At 39.3% G+C, this 16726-nt stretch overlaps 2 protein-coding genes across 3 annotated transcripts in view; one reads left to right on the forward strand and one right to left on the reverse strand.

The window, feature by feature from the left end:
- The window catches only part of LOC311295207 (pregnancy-specific glycoprotein 22-like), a 135187-nt gene that overhangs the window by 55341 nt on the left and 63120 nt on the right, over nt 1–16726 (reverse strand). The gene's annotated exons all lie outside the window — the stretch shown is intronic.
- On the forward strand, nt 678–7080 carry LOC311295218 (CD48 antigen-like). The gene is made up of 6 exons (XM_084416479.1): nt 678–844; nt 1435–1767; nt 3292–3576; nt 3676–3780; nt 4452–4519; nt 5502–7080. Exons 1-6 carry the CDS (start codon nt 694–696, stop codon nt 5550–5552), a joined length of 993 nt encoding a protein of 330 aa, XP_084272605.1. The 5' UTR covers nt 678–693; the 3' UTR covers nt 5553–7080.

Below are 16726 nucleotides of genomic sequence, written 5' to 3' on the forward strand. Positions count from 1 at the left end.
TGCCTTTGGTATCTAATGAAGCCCATAAAGGGACATGGTGGTGGAAAAAATGTGGGATGGAAGAAAAAAAATGTTTTCAAATCCTTTACATTCTCCCAAGAAACTTTACGTTGCCTCGAACTTGGACTCAGTGTGAAAATTGTGTCATTGCATGTGAAGGTAATCGAGATGATCTCATCAGTTATATTATTTGTTATATAACTACAGTGTCTCATGGATGATCTTGATCAATTTAATGAACATCATACAACCAACATCCTGATTCATATATACCCTTCTTCTTTATACATTTGCTTTGGGAACCTACTAAAGCCATTAGATGATTTCTATAGTATAAAAACAGTAAATCAAAGGGTTAAAGGCCACTGTTTTTTTTTTTTTTTGTTATGTTTTTTTTGCACAGTGAGTGGAAACTTCACACAGTCCCTTACTTACAACAGATGAGAGTTATCGTTTCTCTCCCACTGTGTCAGAAACAGTTTCTCGTCATGTTTTTTTTAAGAGTCTTAAAAGGCTGTTTGCAGGACATGAAGAAACTTTTCACCTACATGTTTAACACACCTGCTCTGAATACACACTCTCACCTACAAGATGTTTGTCCACCCAACAGATCAAACCACATCTCTGAAAACCGACCACAGCTACTTTCAGTTTGACTTGGAAGATGAACATCAGTGCAGCCGGTACTGTGAGATGCCAGTTGCTTTTAACTATATTAATTATGTATTTTTACAGGATTCAAATAGACTGAGTGTTTTGGTGAACAGTGTTATTAGATCAAGCACTGAAAAGAAAATGTTTCACATGCTTGTTTTGTTCTGTTTCTGCTGCTGGAGTCTAACTGGTAAGTTATAAAAACATTTTAATGGTTTAATTTCTTTCCATTTCGAAGCAATAAAGTTGCTACTACTGTTCAGATTAGATTATTTTTATCTGCTGCTATCTTTACCAGATGAATAATTATGGTGAGATCTACTAACTTTGAAATCAGGTTCCATAATTAATTTTTTGAATACTTCTGCAGTTTTCATAAACAGACAAATGTCATGGAAATTCATTTGTCAAAATGCGCATGAACCCTGAGAGCATCAGAGAATCAGTGAGCCTGTTTTATCTACTGAAAATTGAAAAAATGAAAATATTGAAAATATCCAGCATAATTAAACTTGTAGCTTCATGCTGAAGTTATCATGTATTTGTTTTCAGTACATTATGTAATTTTAAGCAATGATTTTGCTCAACTGTGGATCACTTTAAAACAGAGACCAAATTATTGGTTCATCTATAACAACATCTGTCTGTTCATATATCTCACATTACTGCTGTTGTGAATGTATTTCAGTTCATATGTAAATGACAAAAACTACAGCTGATTTCAGGCTTTGTAAACCAACGAGACTCTTAATCTGATTAAAACATGTTCACGTTCTTCAGGTGTGTTTGGTGCTGAGATAAATGACATACAGTCAGTGTCAGTGACGGAGGGAGATTCTGTCCTTCTACACACTGATACTGAAATACATAAAGACGATGAAATACAGTGGCAATTTAGAGATAAAAAGTCTCTTATAGCTAAAATTAGCGTTGAGAACCAAATCTTCCCCACACGTGATGTTCCTGATGGGAGATTCAGAGACAGACTGAAGGTGAATCATCAAACTGGATCTCTGACCATCACAAACATCACAACTGAACATACTGGAGTTTATGAACTAAATATAAATGGAGCGAAACTGACAACAATAAGATTCAATGTTTCTGTCTATGGTGAGTAAAGAGCATTTATTCTGTCCTATTATTATTTTATAAACAGTACCTTGACCTTTAAACTATTTGCATATTGATTTTTTAAATTATTTGATAGTTTATTAATAATAATAATCATTTGTAATTATATAGCGCCTTACCAACCCCCAAGGTCGCTTTACAAAGGTTATGGAACAGAACAAAATAAATACCAACATCAAAGCACAATACGCAAACCAAGAGATACAAACAAAAAGGGATTCATACAAATAACATATCCATAGCAAGGTACAATTTACAGACTGAGAGCTGAAGAGTGATATTTGGAGAAAAAAATGTTTTTTTTTTCTCTGAATATTAATCTTAGCTCTCAGTCTGTAAATCTCCCTCCATCACTGACACTGACTGTATTTCAAGAGCGTAAGAAACTAACAGGAACATAAGGCTGAAGTCAGATAAGTAAGGTTATGGAGAGCTTTATAAGTGAAGTTAATACGCAAGGAAACCGGAAGTCAGTGAAGGCAATTGAAGTAATGTGCTCATTCTTTCTTGTGTTGAGTGATCAAGCGGGCTGCAGTTTTGAACATATTGTCATCGTTTAATATTTTTAGTTGAAAGGCCATAAAGAAGTGAGTTACAGTAATCTAGTTGAGATGTGACAGAGACATGTATTATGGTTTCAGCATCCTGCTGTCTAAGAGAAGATCGAATATGAGAGGTGTTACGTAGGTGTAAAAAAGCTGTCTTTACCACTTTACCAATGCGATCATTAAATGAAAGAGTGGAATCAATGAGATCAGCAAGATGTCAAACTGTGGTATGGGGGAATTATCAAGTCTCCATCCAAATATATCAGTTGACCGGATAATTTAGATACAACAGAATTAGTCCCTTGATGCAAGCTGTTAATGTAGGTGGAGGAAACACTGAGGCGGAAGGTGTGCTAAAAATAAATCTGAATGTCATCAACATAACAGTGGAAGTTAAACCCATAGCGTTTGCGAATTTATCCAATTGAAAACATATAAATAGTGAAAAGAAGAGGGCCCAATACAGAACCTTGAGGGACACCAGAACTGATGGATTTGTTGGATGGCTTGTGCTTCTGGTATATAAATTTGTTTTGCCTCACTGTCAGATAGGAGTCAAAGGCTGTGTCAGTAATTCCAATCTAACAGTGTCAAAAGCTGAGCTGAGGTTTAACAGAAGGAGAGTGCCAGAATCAGAAGCTTCGAGGAGATCATTAAGAACATTAACCTGAAGCCTTACCTCCATCATTTTTATTCAAAAAAAAAAAGAACATTAACCTGGGCTGTTTCAGTTCTGTGTAAAGGGCGAAAGCCAGACTGGAAAGGCTCATAGAGGTTATGTGTTGTTAAATAGGCCTGTAACTGGGAGGCAACAACTTTTTCTAATATTTTAGAGAGAAAAGAGAGGTTCGAAATAGGCATAAAAAGGCACCGAATAAACCCTCATTCAACACACTGAACTGAAAATAATATTATTCGATTTTTCAATATTTCTCTTTATTGTCATATTTTCCAGCTCGTCTGCCTGTTCCTGTCATCATCAGTAACTCTTCACAATGTTCTTCATTAAATTGTTCACTGGTGTGTTCATCAGTGTTGAATGTGAGTGGTGTGACTCTCTCCTGGTACAAAGGAATCAGTGTATTGTCCAGCATCAGTGTGTGTGATCTCAGCATCAGTCTCTCTCTACCTCTGGAGGTGGAATATCAGGATAAAAACACCTACAGCTGTGTGCTGAACAATCCCATCAGCAACCAGACCACACATCTGGACATCAACACACTCTGTCACACATGTGCAGGTACCACAGCACTGATGATTTTACTGTTTAAGCAATCATTCACTTAATGACTATCTTAATCATCTCATCACACTCTCCTTCACTTCGTCCATCCTCCAGTGTCTCTGATAGTGTTGATCTCTGCTGCCGCTGCTGGACCTCTGATGATTGTCTCTACAGTCGTGATCTTCGGCTTCTGCAGGAGACGCAGAAAAACTGATCAAGGCAAGAGTTATCTACTGCTTTTAAGAAGTATTATGACATATAACAATACATTTTATGATCATAATTATTATATAAACAAATAAGTATTATAACAAATACTAATACCTACTTTAATTGTTTTTGATATATATATATATATATATATATATATATATATATATATATATATATATATCCCTATATAGATAGAACAAAATGTGTAGTGATTTTGTTTAGCAGTTTCTGTATATTACATTACGCATGTCTATATCTATGACACTGAACACAGCTCTTTACAAATCACACTGGAAATATTAACATAGAAATGCAAATCTACATTGATAAAACAACTTGTGTGTAAAGATGCTGCATTCTGCTGGTCTACAAATGAACATCGATATGAATGACGCTGTTTCACTTTGAGTTTTTATGATGATTTAATTTCACCATACGAAGAATGCAGATGCTTTAAACATCATGTCTGCATTTGATTTATAGATTATCTGTAAATTTAAAGATAAACACATACTGTGCTAGGAACTTTGTGCATGTGAAATTTGTTAATGCTGTTTTCAAAAACTGCAGCATTCAAAATTTAACCGCATACATTAATGCTTTAACTCACAAAGAAGTCACAGATGAGATTGAGTTTTGTTGTTTTAATGCATCTATTGTTGTTGTTGCTAAAACAGTTCGGACTCGTGAAGAAGAGATGACATATGCTGTTCCCACATTCCACAAAAGGAAAGCACATAAATTGGTAAGAGAATATATTCCTAATTTCTATTCTGTGTCTATGAATACATTTAGCAGTGAGTAAGATTAGATGTGTGTGACTGTGTTTTTGTATAAGGATCCATCACACACAAAAGCAGCTTAACCGATATGTATAAAAGCCATGAGATCTGTTACGCACTGCTCCGAGACACAAAGGTTAAGCTGAAACTCAAATGCAACTTTTATTGAGTAATCCAGAATCGTAATCTAAACATGGGCAAAGGGTCAAGCACAGGAAGGAAGTCCAAACAAACACACAGCTTATGTACACAGAGTTAACAAGGCTATGAGGAACAGCTGATGACAATCATGGTTGATTAGTCTGGGTAGTGGGTTATGGGTAATGTAGTCCGGGGTAGAGTGCCCTCTGGTGGCTATCAAGGGCAGTCCAGCTGTTAACTGTGACAAGATCATTATTCAATGCCAGAAACACTCAAAAAATCTGCTTTGAGTAAAAATTTTGATTTTTAAAATTAATTTTGTAAATACATTTTTAAAGCAACTGAGAAGCATTGAAAGAGTGCATGATATTACAAAAATATATATATATATATATTAATCTTAAACAGTCTAACAGGAAACTGAAACCTTCAGGCAATGATGCAACGATGATGCACATGACAGATGCATTTGCACGACAGTCCATGAGAAAATGCATTTTTAAAATCAGTCAAACCTACTTTATAACACCATAACTGCATTTACATTGACCAAGTTTTTTTTTTTTTTTTTTTTTTTTTTTTTGCATATCTGGCAGATTGGATCTTGTTACAGCAAAATCTCAGATCAGATCAGATTTTTAGTGTCCAATTTGGATTTACTTCCTATATTTGTGAAAGTCAGAAAGTCACATACTATGTCACAACAAAAGAATCTGTCTAAGATGTCTCTCTGTCTGCTGTAAGGATCACACGTCTGATGTTTGTTTTTAGTATTATCATCTCTTGTTATGTATTATTTTACAGAACGTTAAAGAGGAAGACCACGTTGAGTATGCACCTATTGCCATAAGATGATGATCAAACTGACAACCACTACACGTTTCACCAGGAAATCAAAGCGGACATGCATTAGGATCATTCTTAAAGTGTGCTACTTTAAGATGGACTCCTAAAAACTTTTTCAAAGGAATTCTTCTTTTAAGACTTTTTTAGATAACAAATTATCTAAATCATATGGCACATTGCAGCATTTTCACGTTTGACTCTTTTTTGGGGGGGGTCTTAAAGAGACCATGTGTGTAAATCTCTCTCTCTTTTTTTTTTTGTGTGCAAAATGTAGATGCAAAAAAATCACCATGAGGAGTGGAGACTGCTGTGGTCTCATTTATTCACATCTGTACAGAAATGTGGTTTGATCTGTTGGAAAAACAGGTTATGCGTGAGCTTGTAACTGCTATGTGTTTGTGTTAATGTCGTGTGAGAGTGTGTATGAGGTGTCAATAGCGTGTGGTTAAAGTTTTTTTTCCATTCTTGCTCACATGAAACTGTTTGACTTGCTTTAGACAAAACAGCTTTACTACAAAATACTAAATCCAACATAAAAAAATTCTCAAACCAAAAAGAGATGTTACTGTGTGAATGTGAAATATGGAAAATACTCCAATATTTATTTGTATTTTAATTAATTTATCTTTAGTTCTGATTATCCGCTTGTAGCATGACACTGAAGTCATAACTGGTCACTCCTAAAACTCCTTCCAACAGATACTAACACCCAATGATAAAAACTTTGATGACAAATCGATGACACCCCTTACATATTTTTTATGAGGTATGCATAAAGTATGCCACCTACAAGAAGTCACCAATCTGTAGAGGTGTTTGTTGAAGTGAAATGTCACACATCTCCAAAATGCTGCAACAAAATAGAGCTTCTTCTTCTTCTTTGGTTGTTAACGGCAGCTTGCATCCTTGACGTTGCATTACTGCCATCTTTTGGTTCTAGTTATTTCCCATATACTTCATTCATCATATTCTTGTCATTAGTCCCGTTTTTGTCAGAAAGCAAATCAAATATTTCATTCCTTGTTCATTCCTACTGCAGTCCGTTATACTCTTTACTCCATTTCCTATTAGTCCTATTTTTCCATATCTATCCTCTGTAATTCATATTTTGAACAATTAATAATAGTCTAGATGGGATGTACCCAAAAAGTGAAAGTGAGGAGCATTTATGGGTACAAGTCGGGAACCGGCCTACTTTACATATTTCAAGGGTGCTGAATCCAAAAAAACTGGTTCCCAAGCGAAATTGTGAGTTTTTGACCTTCTAATTTGCATATCAAAATGGCCGCCAAATTGCCTATCTTGCTCAGTCGTTGGACCATTTTCCCCTATTTTTTTTTGTAAGTAGGCAATCAAGATGAGGAAATTAAGTTTCTAGATCGATAGTCAAGGGTCAGAGCAAAGATATAATGGAGGCTCATTGCCTTTTTTATGTATATATATATGCAAAATACCAACTTTTAAGGTGAAATTAAGCATTATTTGTGTCATTTTTTAAGGCCGACATACATATTCAATCAATATCACTCTTAAATGTTCCCAGTGTATATATGATATGTGATGTATTCCATATTACATAATAACTATGAAAAACACCATTGCAAGTTGTCTGAGATTTTTTTTTTTTATGCAATTAAGCATTTGTCCTCTAAATTCTAAGACGGGGAAAAACCCAGGTGAATAGGGAAAAAAAACACCTTGTAACTTCCTCCGGGACATCGTGCGTAAAACAGCCAACCATCGCTGTCTGCGAGCCGCCGTATTCAAGCACCGAGAGTGCACACACTGCGCCCGCGCCTCCAAATCAGGTTCTCGAGCCCGCAGAATGCGGCAATCGGAGCCCGGAGGCCATTCTGCCCCTAGCCGTACATGCGAATGTGTGGGAAGCTATTCCAGGTGCGTCAGAATGGGTGCTGAGCACAGTAAGAGAGGGCTATTCATTGCAGTTCGCTCGCCGTCCCCCGCGCTTTCGAACACGAACCGAGACGAGAGTGAATGGGGAAGTAGCACACCTACTTTGTGCAGGAATAGCGAAACTTCTGTGCAAAGGGGCCATAGAACCGGTACACCCTTCTCTGAGTGAGTCAGGCTTTTACAGCGGTTACTTCCTCGTGCCCAAGAAGGACGGAGCTCTCAGAACGATTTTAGATCTGAGATATTTGAACAAAGCTCTTATGAAAAGACCGTTCAAAATGCTCACAACCAGACAGATCCTCGCGCAGATTCGCCCGAGGGACTGGTTTATTTCCCCTCGATCTGAAAGACGCTTACTTTCAGATTCAGATAATACCCTGTCACAGGCCATTCTTGAGATTCGCCTTCAACGGTCAGGTATATCAGTACACCGTTCTGCCGTTCGGCCTGTCTTTAGCACCCTGTACATTCACGAAGTGCATGGACACGGCTTTCGCTCCCCTGAGAGGTCAGGGCATGCGGATTTTGAACTATTTGGACGATTGGCTGATTCTAGCACAGTCAGAGAGAGAACTGATCTCTCACAGAACAGTGCTTCTCAGCCACCTGGAAAGCCTGGGTCTCACGGTCAACTGGACCAAAAGCTCATTACTGCCCAGTCAGTCAACCTCTTTTCTGGGTTTGGAACTGGACTCTGTGGCAATGACGGCCCGGCTGTCGACACTATCCGACGCCTGGCCGCGTCTTTCCAGTTGGGCAGCGCCGCACCTCTAAAAACATTTCAGAGGATGCTGGGTTGTATGGCATCAGCTGCAGCAGTGCTTCAGCTGGGTCTACTGCGTATGCGCCCACTACAACGCTGGTTGAACGCTCGAGTGCCTCACCGAGCCTGGGCGTCCGGCGGCATTCGACTGCAGCGGGGAGTGACAATGGGAGCCGTCTCGCACCAAAAAGTTATCTCGACGGAAGCATCCAACTTAGGTTGGGGTGCTCTTTTCGAGGGCAAACCGGTCTTTGGTCTGTGGTCAGACCAGGAGAAATGCCTCCACATAAACTGTTTGGAGATAATAGTGATCGAGAACGCGCTCAAGCGCTTCCTCCCACATATACGGGACCACCATGTGCTAGTCTGCTCAGACAACATGTCCATGGTGTCCTACGTGAACCGACAGGGTGGTGTCAGATCCAGGAATCTGGGAGCCGTGCACGTGCCAGGCCACCTGAATGTCGGTCCAGACAGACTGTCCAGAGACAACATTCCCCCGGGAGAATGGTTCCTGCACCCCCAGACAGTCCAGCTACTGTGGCACCTGTTTGGCAGGGCGGAAGTCAACCTTTTTGAGTCAAAAGACAACGCTCACTGCCCGACGTTTTTCTCAAAGAGCGAGGACGTGCTGGCCCAAACCTGGCCCAGCCGCCCGCTGTATGCTTTCCCTCCGATCTCGCTGTTACCACAGGTAATCAAGAGGATCAGGGAAACGCGCCACTCAGTGCTCCTCATAGCCCCGTGATGGGAGAACCAAATCGGGTACCCAGAGCTAGTTAGGCTGTCGCACTCAGCCCCATGGCCGATCCCAGTGAGGAAAGATCTTCTCTATCAAGCATGCATGCCTGGATAATTAACGGATACCCGTTGATTTGCCAGAAGGGGTCGTAAACACGATCACGCAGTCTAGAGCTCCTTCCACGTGAAGGCTCTATGCGTCTAAATGGTCAGTGTTCTCCAAATGGTGCGCTACTAAGAGCCTGGATCCACACACACGTGGGGTTTCATGGGTGCTCTCCTTCCTACAAGAGCTGTTGAACAAGTGCGGGTCCCCCTCCACGCTCAAAGTGTATGTGGCGGCTATTGCAGCGTTCGCGCAATAGGAAGGAGCGAGCTTATCATTCGCTTCCTTAGAGGAGCCAGGATGGTGAACCCCCCGCGGTCCCCCTCAGTTCCTATTTGGGATCTTTCTCTGGTCCTAGAGGCCCTGAAAGCGTTTCCCTTTGAACCGCTAGAATCTGTGGATCTGAAATACCTTTCGCTCAAAACCGTTTTCTGACAGGTCTGTCGTCAGTACAACGCGTGGGGGATCTACATGCACTGTCTGTTACCTCCGCATGTCTCGAATTCGGACCAAATGACTCCAAAGTCATCCTCAAACCGAGACACGGGTACGTCCCCAAAGCGATTGGCACTCCCTTTAGGGCGCAGATCATCTCCCTGTCAGCACTGCCAGCATCCGATAGTGAGGACAGTGATAACCTCTTATGCCCCGTCAGGGCGCTGAGAGTTTACATCACACGCTCCGCCGCCTTTAGGCAATCTGAGCAGCTCCAGCTCTTTGTTTCGTTTGGTGGGTGCACCAGGGGTCTCGCCACCTCGAAACAGAGCCTGTCCAGATGGATAGTGGACGCTATTGCAGCAGCTTATGCGTCCAAACACCTGAAGTGCCCTTTGGGCATCAGAGCCCATTCCACTAGAGGCATAGCCTCATCGTGGGCTTGGTCCAGCGGGATTTCTATTCACAACATTTGTATGTTGGCAGGCTGGGCCTCCCCCTCTACATTCGTGAGATTTTATAACCTGGAAGTTCCCGCCTTGCAGGCTAAACTGATATCAGTTTAAGTGATATGTATGTTCTGCCCAGTCGTTCATGTGCAGACTACTTTCGTGTACTACTAGCTTTTCTGGTGAGCTGCACTAAGGAATGAGATTCTCTATATACAGACCGGTGGAGCCACTCTGTATTTTCCCCATCACGCGCTTGTGCACTGGTGCTGGCCTGTGTTGCTGGCCGCCTATTCTCCACTCAGCTGCGCTAGGGGTTATACTCTCTATACATAGACCAGGTGAAGCCGCTCTATATTCTCCCTATGATGTGCTTATGTACTGTGCCGGCCCGCGCTGCTGGCCACATTCTCCATGCTTATACATAGACCGGCAGAGCCGCTCTGTATTCCTATGAAGTGCTTATGACGTGCTGGCCCGCGTTGCTGGCCGCCTGTTCCCGCATGTTGTGTTCCCCGGGCTCCACTGGGACTCATGCAGTGGATGCTCGGCGCGCACGGCATTGACAAGGGGTTCCCGTAGCGTAAGCAACTTACGCAATACGAGAGAACCTCTCGTAAGAGAACGTACTCGGTTACCTAACGTGGCCTCAGTTCTCTCTAGAAGAGGGAACGAGTATTGCGTAACCTGCCGTGTCGCGCCATGAGCTTATTCGCTTCAGTCTATGAAAACCAGAATTTCAGCCTTTCAGCCTCTTTTATACACGCTAGCCACACCCATTCTGGTGGGCTGAGGCGCATGGAGGGCGCAAATCACCCTCATTGGGCGTGGCGTCACGCAGGGCTCACTAGTAGGCTGCTGCAGTTGCCATTCAGAGACATGGAAGCGTCTGAGAGCAGCCGAGCCTATAAACGTTAGTGAGTACCTGTACTCCATTACAAATATGTACAATTCTGCGAAATTCCATGTTAAAACTAGATTCCGCCTCCGCAATTCCGTCCGCGATTCCGTGATCGCGGAAATCATATGGCCCTAAATTTTGACCCACTATGGTTGAAAAAGTATCATTTTGGATAAATAGGGTAAGAAGTTCAATCAATAACTAAGGAATATTGACATTGTTTGTCAAAAAATTTTTTACCAAAGCGTGTGAAACTGTTATGATCCTCTTTGCTGTTACATTCACCTCAGGCAAAGGGTCCTCAGAGATGGGACTGACCATGCTATGTCCTGATCTAAATATTCAACTTGGGAAGTTTCATGGTGGTCTCTTTTTGAATATTTTTCCCTATTCACCTGGGTTTTTCCCGTCTTAGAATTTAGAGAACAAATGCTTAATTTGCATAAAAAAATTTAATATCAGACAACTTGCAATGGTGTTTTTCTTAGTTATTATGTAATATGTAATACATCACATATCATATATACACTGGGAACATTTAAGAGTGATATTGATTGAATATGTATGTCGGCCTTAAAAAATGACACAAATAATGCTTAATTTCACCTTAAAAGTTGGTATTTTGCATATATATACATAAAAAAGGCAGTGAGCCTCCATTATATCTTTGCTCTGACCCTTGACTATCGATCTAGAAACTTAATTTCCTCATCTTGATTGCCTACTTACAAAAAAAAATAGGGGAAAATGGTCCAACGACTGAGCAAGATAGGCAATTTGGCGGCCATTTTGATATGCAAATTAGAAGGTCAAAAACTCAAAATTTCACTTGGGAACCAGTTTTTTTGGACTCAGCACCCTTGAAATATGTAAATTAGGCCGGTTCCCGACTTGTACCCATAAATGCTCCTCACTTCTTATAGAAGGCCATTTTTCTGAAATCCGTCTAGTCTATAAGCACATGTTCTACAGTCTCAGGTATTTGGCACTGATCACAAAACACAGTTGGATGTTTCCCCATTATATGAAGAGTGCTATTTAATTTATTATGGCCTATTCTTAGTCTGGTTACAATAGTCTCTTCTTTCATGTTTCCTCTCTTGTTTTCCACAGTGCCGACTCTTTTTTTAATTGAGTAAAAATGTCTTCCTTTTAATTCTTGGTCCCACCTTTGTTGCCATTCTTTAGTAATTTCCCCCCACACTATATACTCTTTCCTTCTGATCTTGAAAGGCTGATGACTGCTTCTATACTCTCTTTTTGCAGTGCTTTCTTGGCAATTTAGTCTACCTTTTCATTTCCTTATAATACTCATATGTGCCGGGACCCACATAAATATAATGTAATCACCTTTATTCTATATTTTTGAATAGATAGACATAATATCATAAAAAAACTTCCTGATGATTCTTAACCATACCGGTCTTGAGACTCTTGAGATTCACTTTCAGCACAGATGTTAAACCTCATCATATAACAATGCATTCAAGACTTACTACCATTCCAGTACAGTAAAACAAATGAGCAATGGACATATGTGACCCTGGACCACAAAACCATTTTATGTGTAATTTTTTTTTAAATTGAGATGTATACATCATCTGAAAGCTGAATACATAATCTTTCCATTGATGTATGGTTTGTTAGGATAGGACAATATTTGGTTGAGATACAACTATTGAAAATCTGGAATCTGGAATCAAAATATTGAGAAAATCGCCTTTAAAGTTGTCCATTTCTATTGGCGATTGTGCTGCATCCATTCACAAAAATAAATGTTTTATATATTTAAGGTGGGAAATTTACAAAATATCTTCATGGAACATGATCTTTACCTGATATCCTAATGATTTTTGGCATAAAAGAAAAATCTATCATTTTGACCCATACAATGTTTTGTTGGCTATTGCCACAAATATACCCGTGCAACATAAGACTGGTTTTGTGATCCAGGGTCACATATTTAGAATGATTAATAAATAATAATTTTTTTCAGCCCTTGCAAATAATCCTGCTGTTAAAAAAAACAGTTGGAAGATTAGTGAAGTCATTTAAATCAATTCATCCAGCAATTCATTAGTGTATCAAACAGTTGGCTGTTTTGGCAAAAGACAAAGATGAACCACAAAATGTAAAAAATAAAAAATTAAGTGAGAGACAGATGTAGATGCAAAATACCTGGACAATTATAGTCAAACACCAGACACAAACTTGTGACGGGCTGCCTGGTGAAGATCTGCTCCAGCTCGGGAACTGCCACCTATACAGCAGACTAACAAAACACCAGTATCGAAGTCTGAAGGAGTAGGCTACGTAGAAAAAAAAAAACGTTATTTGAGAAATAATACAATTAGCAAATATGCTAAGGTGTTCTAGTGGTTTAGTGTGTGGTAACTTGGGTGCCATTGGTGGTTGTTGTTTAGCCTACTAGTTAAAAGAGCCGAAGTAGAGATAGCCTAGGTTTCACAGAGAGTCATGATTGACGAAAAACATAGGCTGTGTCCGGAAACTGATCATGCTGTCATCGGAGAACGCATTTCAAGGTCGGAAGGCATCATGGCACGTCTGAATCCAATGTTAGTTTCACTGTCTCCTGAGATTCCTTCATCTGATCGATTTTTGAAGGCAGCACAGATGTATCCTTCACTGCCTTTATTATCCCGCTATCCTGTGCTTTCCATTCTGTGACAGTTGAGCAAGAAAAATTGTGAAAGTTGTGGCAGGTCGTCAGTGTGTGAATGTACATTTTTGATCAACGTTAACTTTTCCATTTATGATTTTTTGCAAGAAATTACTATTGCAGGCCTAGTCATTAAATATTCTCTTAGTTTTCTCCTAAGCTCGCTTTATTTCGCTGTACATCATTAAACCGTTACGCTGCCTCAGAAGTATTTCCAAATCAGTTTTGTGAGATCCCTTTTTGTGCAGACGCTGCCTGCAAATCATTGTTAAAAGTCATTGTTGCCTTACAGCGAGGCAAGTCACCTAAGTTTTCGGACGCAGCCGAAGTTTCTGTCTTATCCAGTGGGAGATTCGCTTTGCGTCGGAATGTTAGAAGTTCGAACCTTGACGAGTCATTCAAGTAATATGAAGAAGTTTTTTGGAAAGGAACATAATCCATTCAACATAGTGGTCATGGTACACTGATATTTCAATGTAAAAAAAAAAAAAAATATATATATAGAGAGAGAGAGTTGCTTTAATATGGGATCGTGAGAAAGAAAGAGATATTTGAACAATTAGAAATCTTTTCCCATTGTTCTGTCACAATGGGTTGCAGAAAACTCACGATAGAGTAGCAAACAAATACAGTATTTAATAATTAATAAAGGCTTAGGCCTTGTCCACACTAATACGTTGGAAACAGATCTTCCGTCCACACTGACATGGCGTTTTTGTCCTGTGAATATGAGCTTTTTGTTGTGTTGTGCCTGTTATGTGCTATTTACTTTGAAGATATGTTACTTTGCACACTCTTCATATCACAGTCCTGCAAAGATGGCAGAAACTGTACTCACAAATGCTGTCCTATGGCAAAATAATGTGGCATATAATTGTGACTAAGATCGACCTGGACACATCAGTGAATGGTGAGATATTTTGATAAATAAATCAAACTATCAGAAGAATAGCATGAGAACTGTATGTTCCGTCTGTATCACCTCAATGAGCTTTTATGAGGTTTCACGCATTCGCAGTCAGGTGATTTTAGAGTTTATTACTTCAGTGTGAATGAGAAACTTTTGGAAAATGCATGAAAATGCTAGTGTGAACAGAGAGTGTTTTGAAATGAAAACACTGTTTTCAAATGTATCCGGATTAATGTAGACGTAGCCTTAAATACACATTTAGTAATCAATGAAACGGCGAACAGGTGTGAAACTCAAATCAGCAACCAAGATAGCTAACAACGGCAGGGAACATGGGGAAATAGGAACAGAACAAAACCAAACTAAAACACAAATGAACCATTAGAACTTTACATAACCCTAACAAACAGATTATGTATAAAACTGGGGTCAAACATACTTTTTTGATTATTTCCTTTTCATGTTCCTGGAATGTGGTGGTAGAGACTAGACTGATAATGGACTGGACACATATAGAATGATTTATTCCTAATTATTTACTGATTGCTTAATGCACACAATTATTTATTCCACATCTATATAAAGAGATGTAACTTATGGCACTTACAAGAACCATTCATTTTTGCACATTTCAACAGTGAAGGCATTTAGTAAAGTGAACATATTATTATTATTTATTATTAACATGAATATTGTAATATTCTTATACTACAGGGCCGTGCTTGAATCTGATTGGTTGACGAACGTTCTAAGCTGTGCATTATTTTCAGGGAAACGCACGGCTAAAGTAGTTCCAGGCAGGTCTTGACCGCATTACAGTTCCATATCACTTCGCGTAGTCAACTGTAATAATGGAAAATAGGATACAATTCATAACAAGAAAAAGCATTTAGCCCCATGCGCTTGATCTGCAATTTTCAATGTCTAGCTTCACAATCAATAGAAACATGCAGTTTAATTCTAATAAATAAAGTATATAGTCCTATCTATAATCAATAGAAAATTAAACTGAATATAGGCTAAATAAATGGATAGTCCTGCAGCACAGATTTTTAATGCAGATAATATAACAAATAAATAATTATTGATAGGCCTACTTGTTAAAAGGGCTTTGTGTTTCATTTATTTGGCTATAGTCTACTGTCATCTGTCAATAATGAAAAAAAAGAATGAACAAATTAATTAAAACGAATTTAATTAATAAATAAATAATAATATTGACGCACATGCTTTTCTGTCTCATTACTGCAGCATCTCTCTCTAATAACTGCATTAATAACTGCATAATGAATGTAATTTGATACTTATGATGACTGATCATGCCCATGAGCTCTGCTTCGCGTCGTGACCGCATTACCACCTCGGGTGTGCATTATTTTTCTAATAATTCAACGGCCTGTCATCAATTATTCCTTACATGTTTTATTAATAAACACACATTTATAAAATGTGATAAGCTTATGCAGCAGCCCTTGCTGGACTTGAACCTTCAACCACAACCAATAAGCTTTAATGTGTTTTCTTTGCTTTGACACCCCAAACAAACAAAACAAAACCCAAAACAGGACAGGGAAATGTTTCATTTCACAAGGATTCCTGTTGTTAGGGAGGTAACAGCTGTAAGACCCAGGACCAAATATGATGAAAGAAGACCAGGAGTCGTGAGGTTCAATCAAATAAGTATTATATTTACTGCTACATATCACGAGACCTGTACAGAGCATTCAGCGCATACACAAAAGCAGAAGGGAATAGCTGTTCTTCCAAGGTTGTAGAGGGCCTGAGCTCATTATTATCAGGACAGGGTACCCAAAACATACTGATAAAACCTTCCCTCCTCAGAAAGAAGTACAGACAATGTTCACTTTATTCTTTACAGAAATACACATGAAAGAAGTACAATTCTGTGAACCAGATCACGTAAGTCACGTAGAGGTTGACCCCTGTAACCTTAACTTGGTCAGCAGAAAACAGACAAAGTCATCTGATGAGTCTTCAGGCTTGCCCTCTTCTATTAGTTATTAGCTGTTTTCCCAATACAAAGAGCCTGTTCTCAAGGTCCTTGTTCAGGGCACTAAAGATACACTGTAAAAAAAAAACCCGTAAAAAAACGGTAATTTTCTGGCAGCTGGGGCGCCAGAAAATTCCTGTTAAAAAACGGAAAAATACTGTAAAAAAAATGGTCTTTCTTCCCGTTGTTTTTACGGAAAAAAACTGTATATTTAACATTGGATTTCGGTAATATGATATAATGTTAATTTACCGTCCTATTGAAGTATTAATA

The sequence above is a fragment of the Rutilus rutilus genome (assembly GCF_951802725.1).
Source record: "Rutilus rutilus genome assembly, chromosome: 8".
NCBI lineage: Eukaryota > Metazoa > Chordata > Actinopteri > Cypriniformes > Leuciscidae > Rutilus > Rutilus rutilus.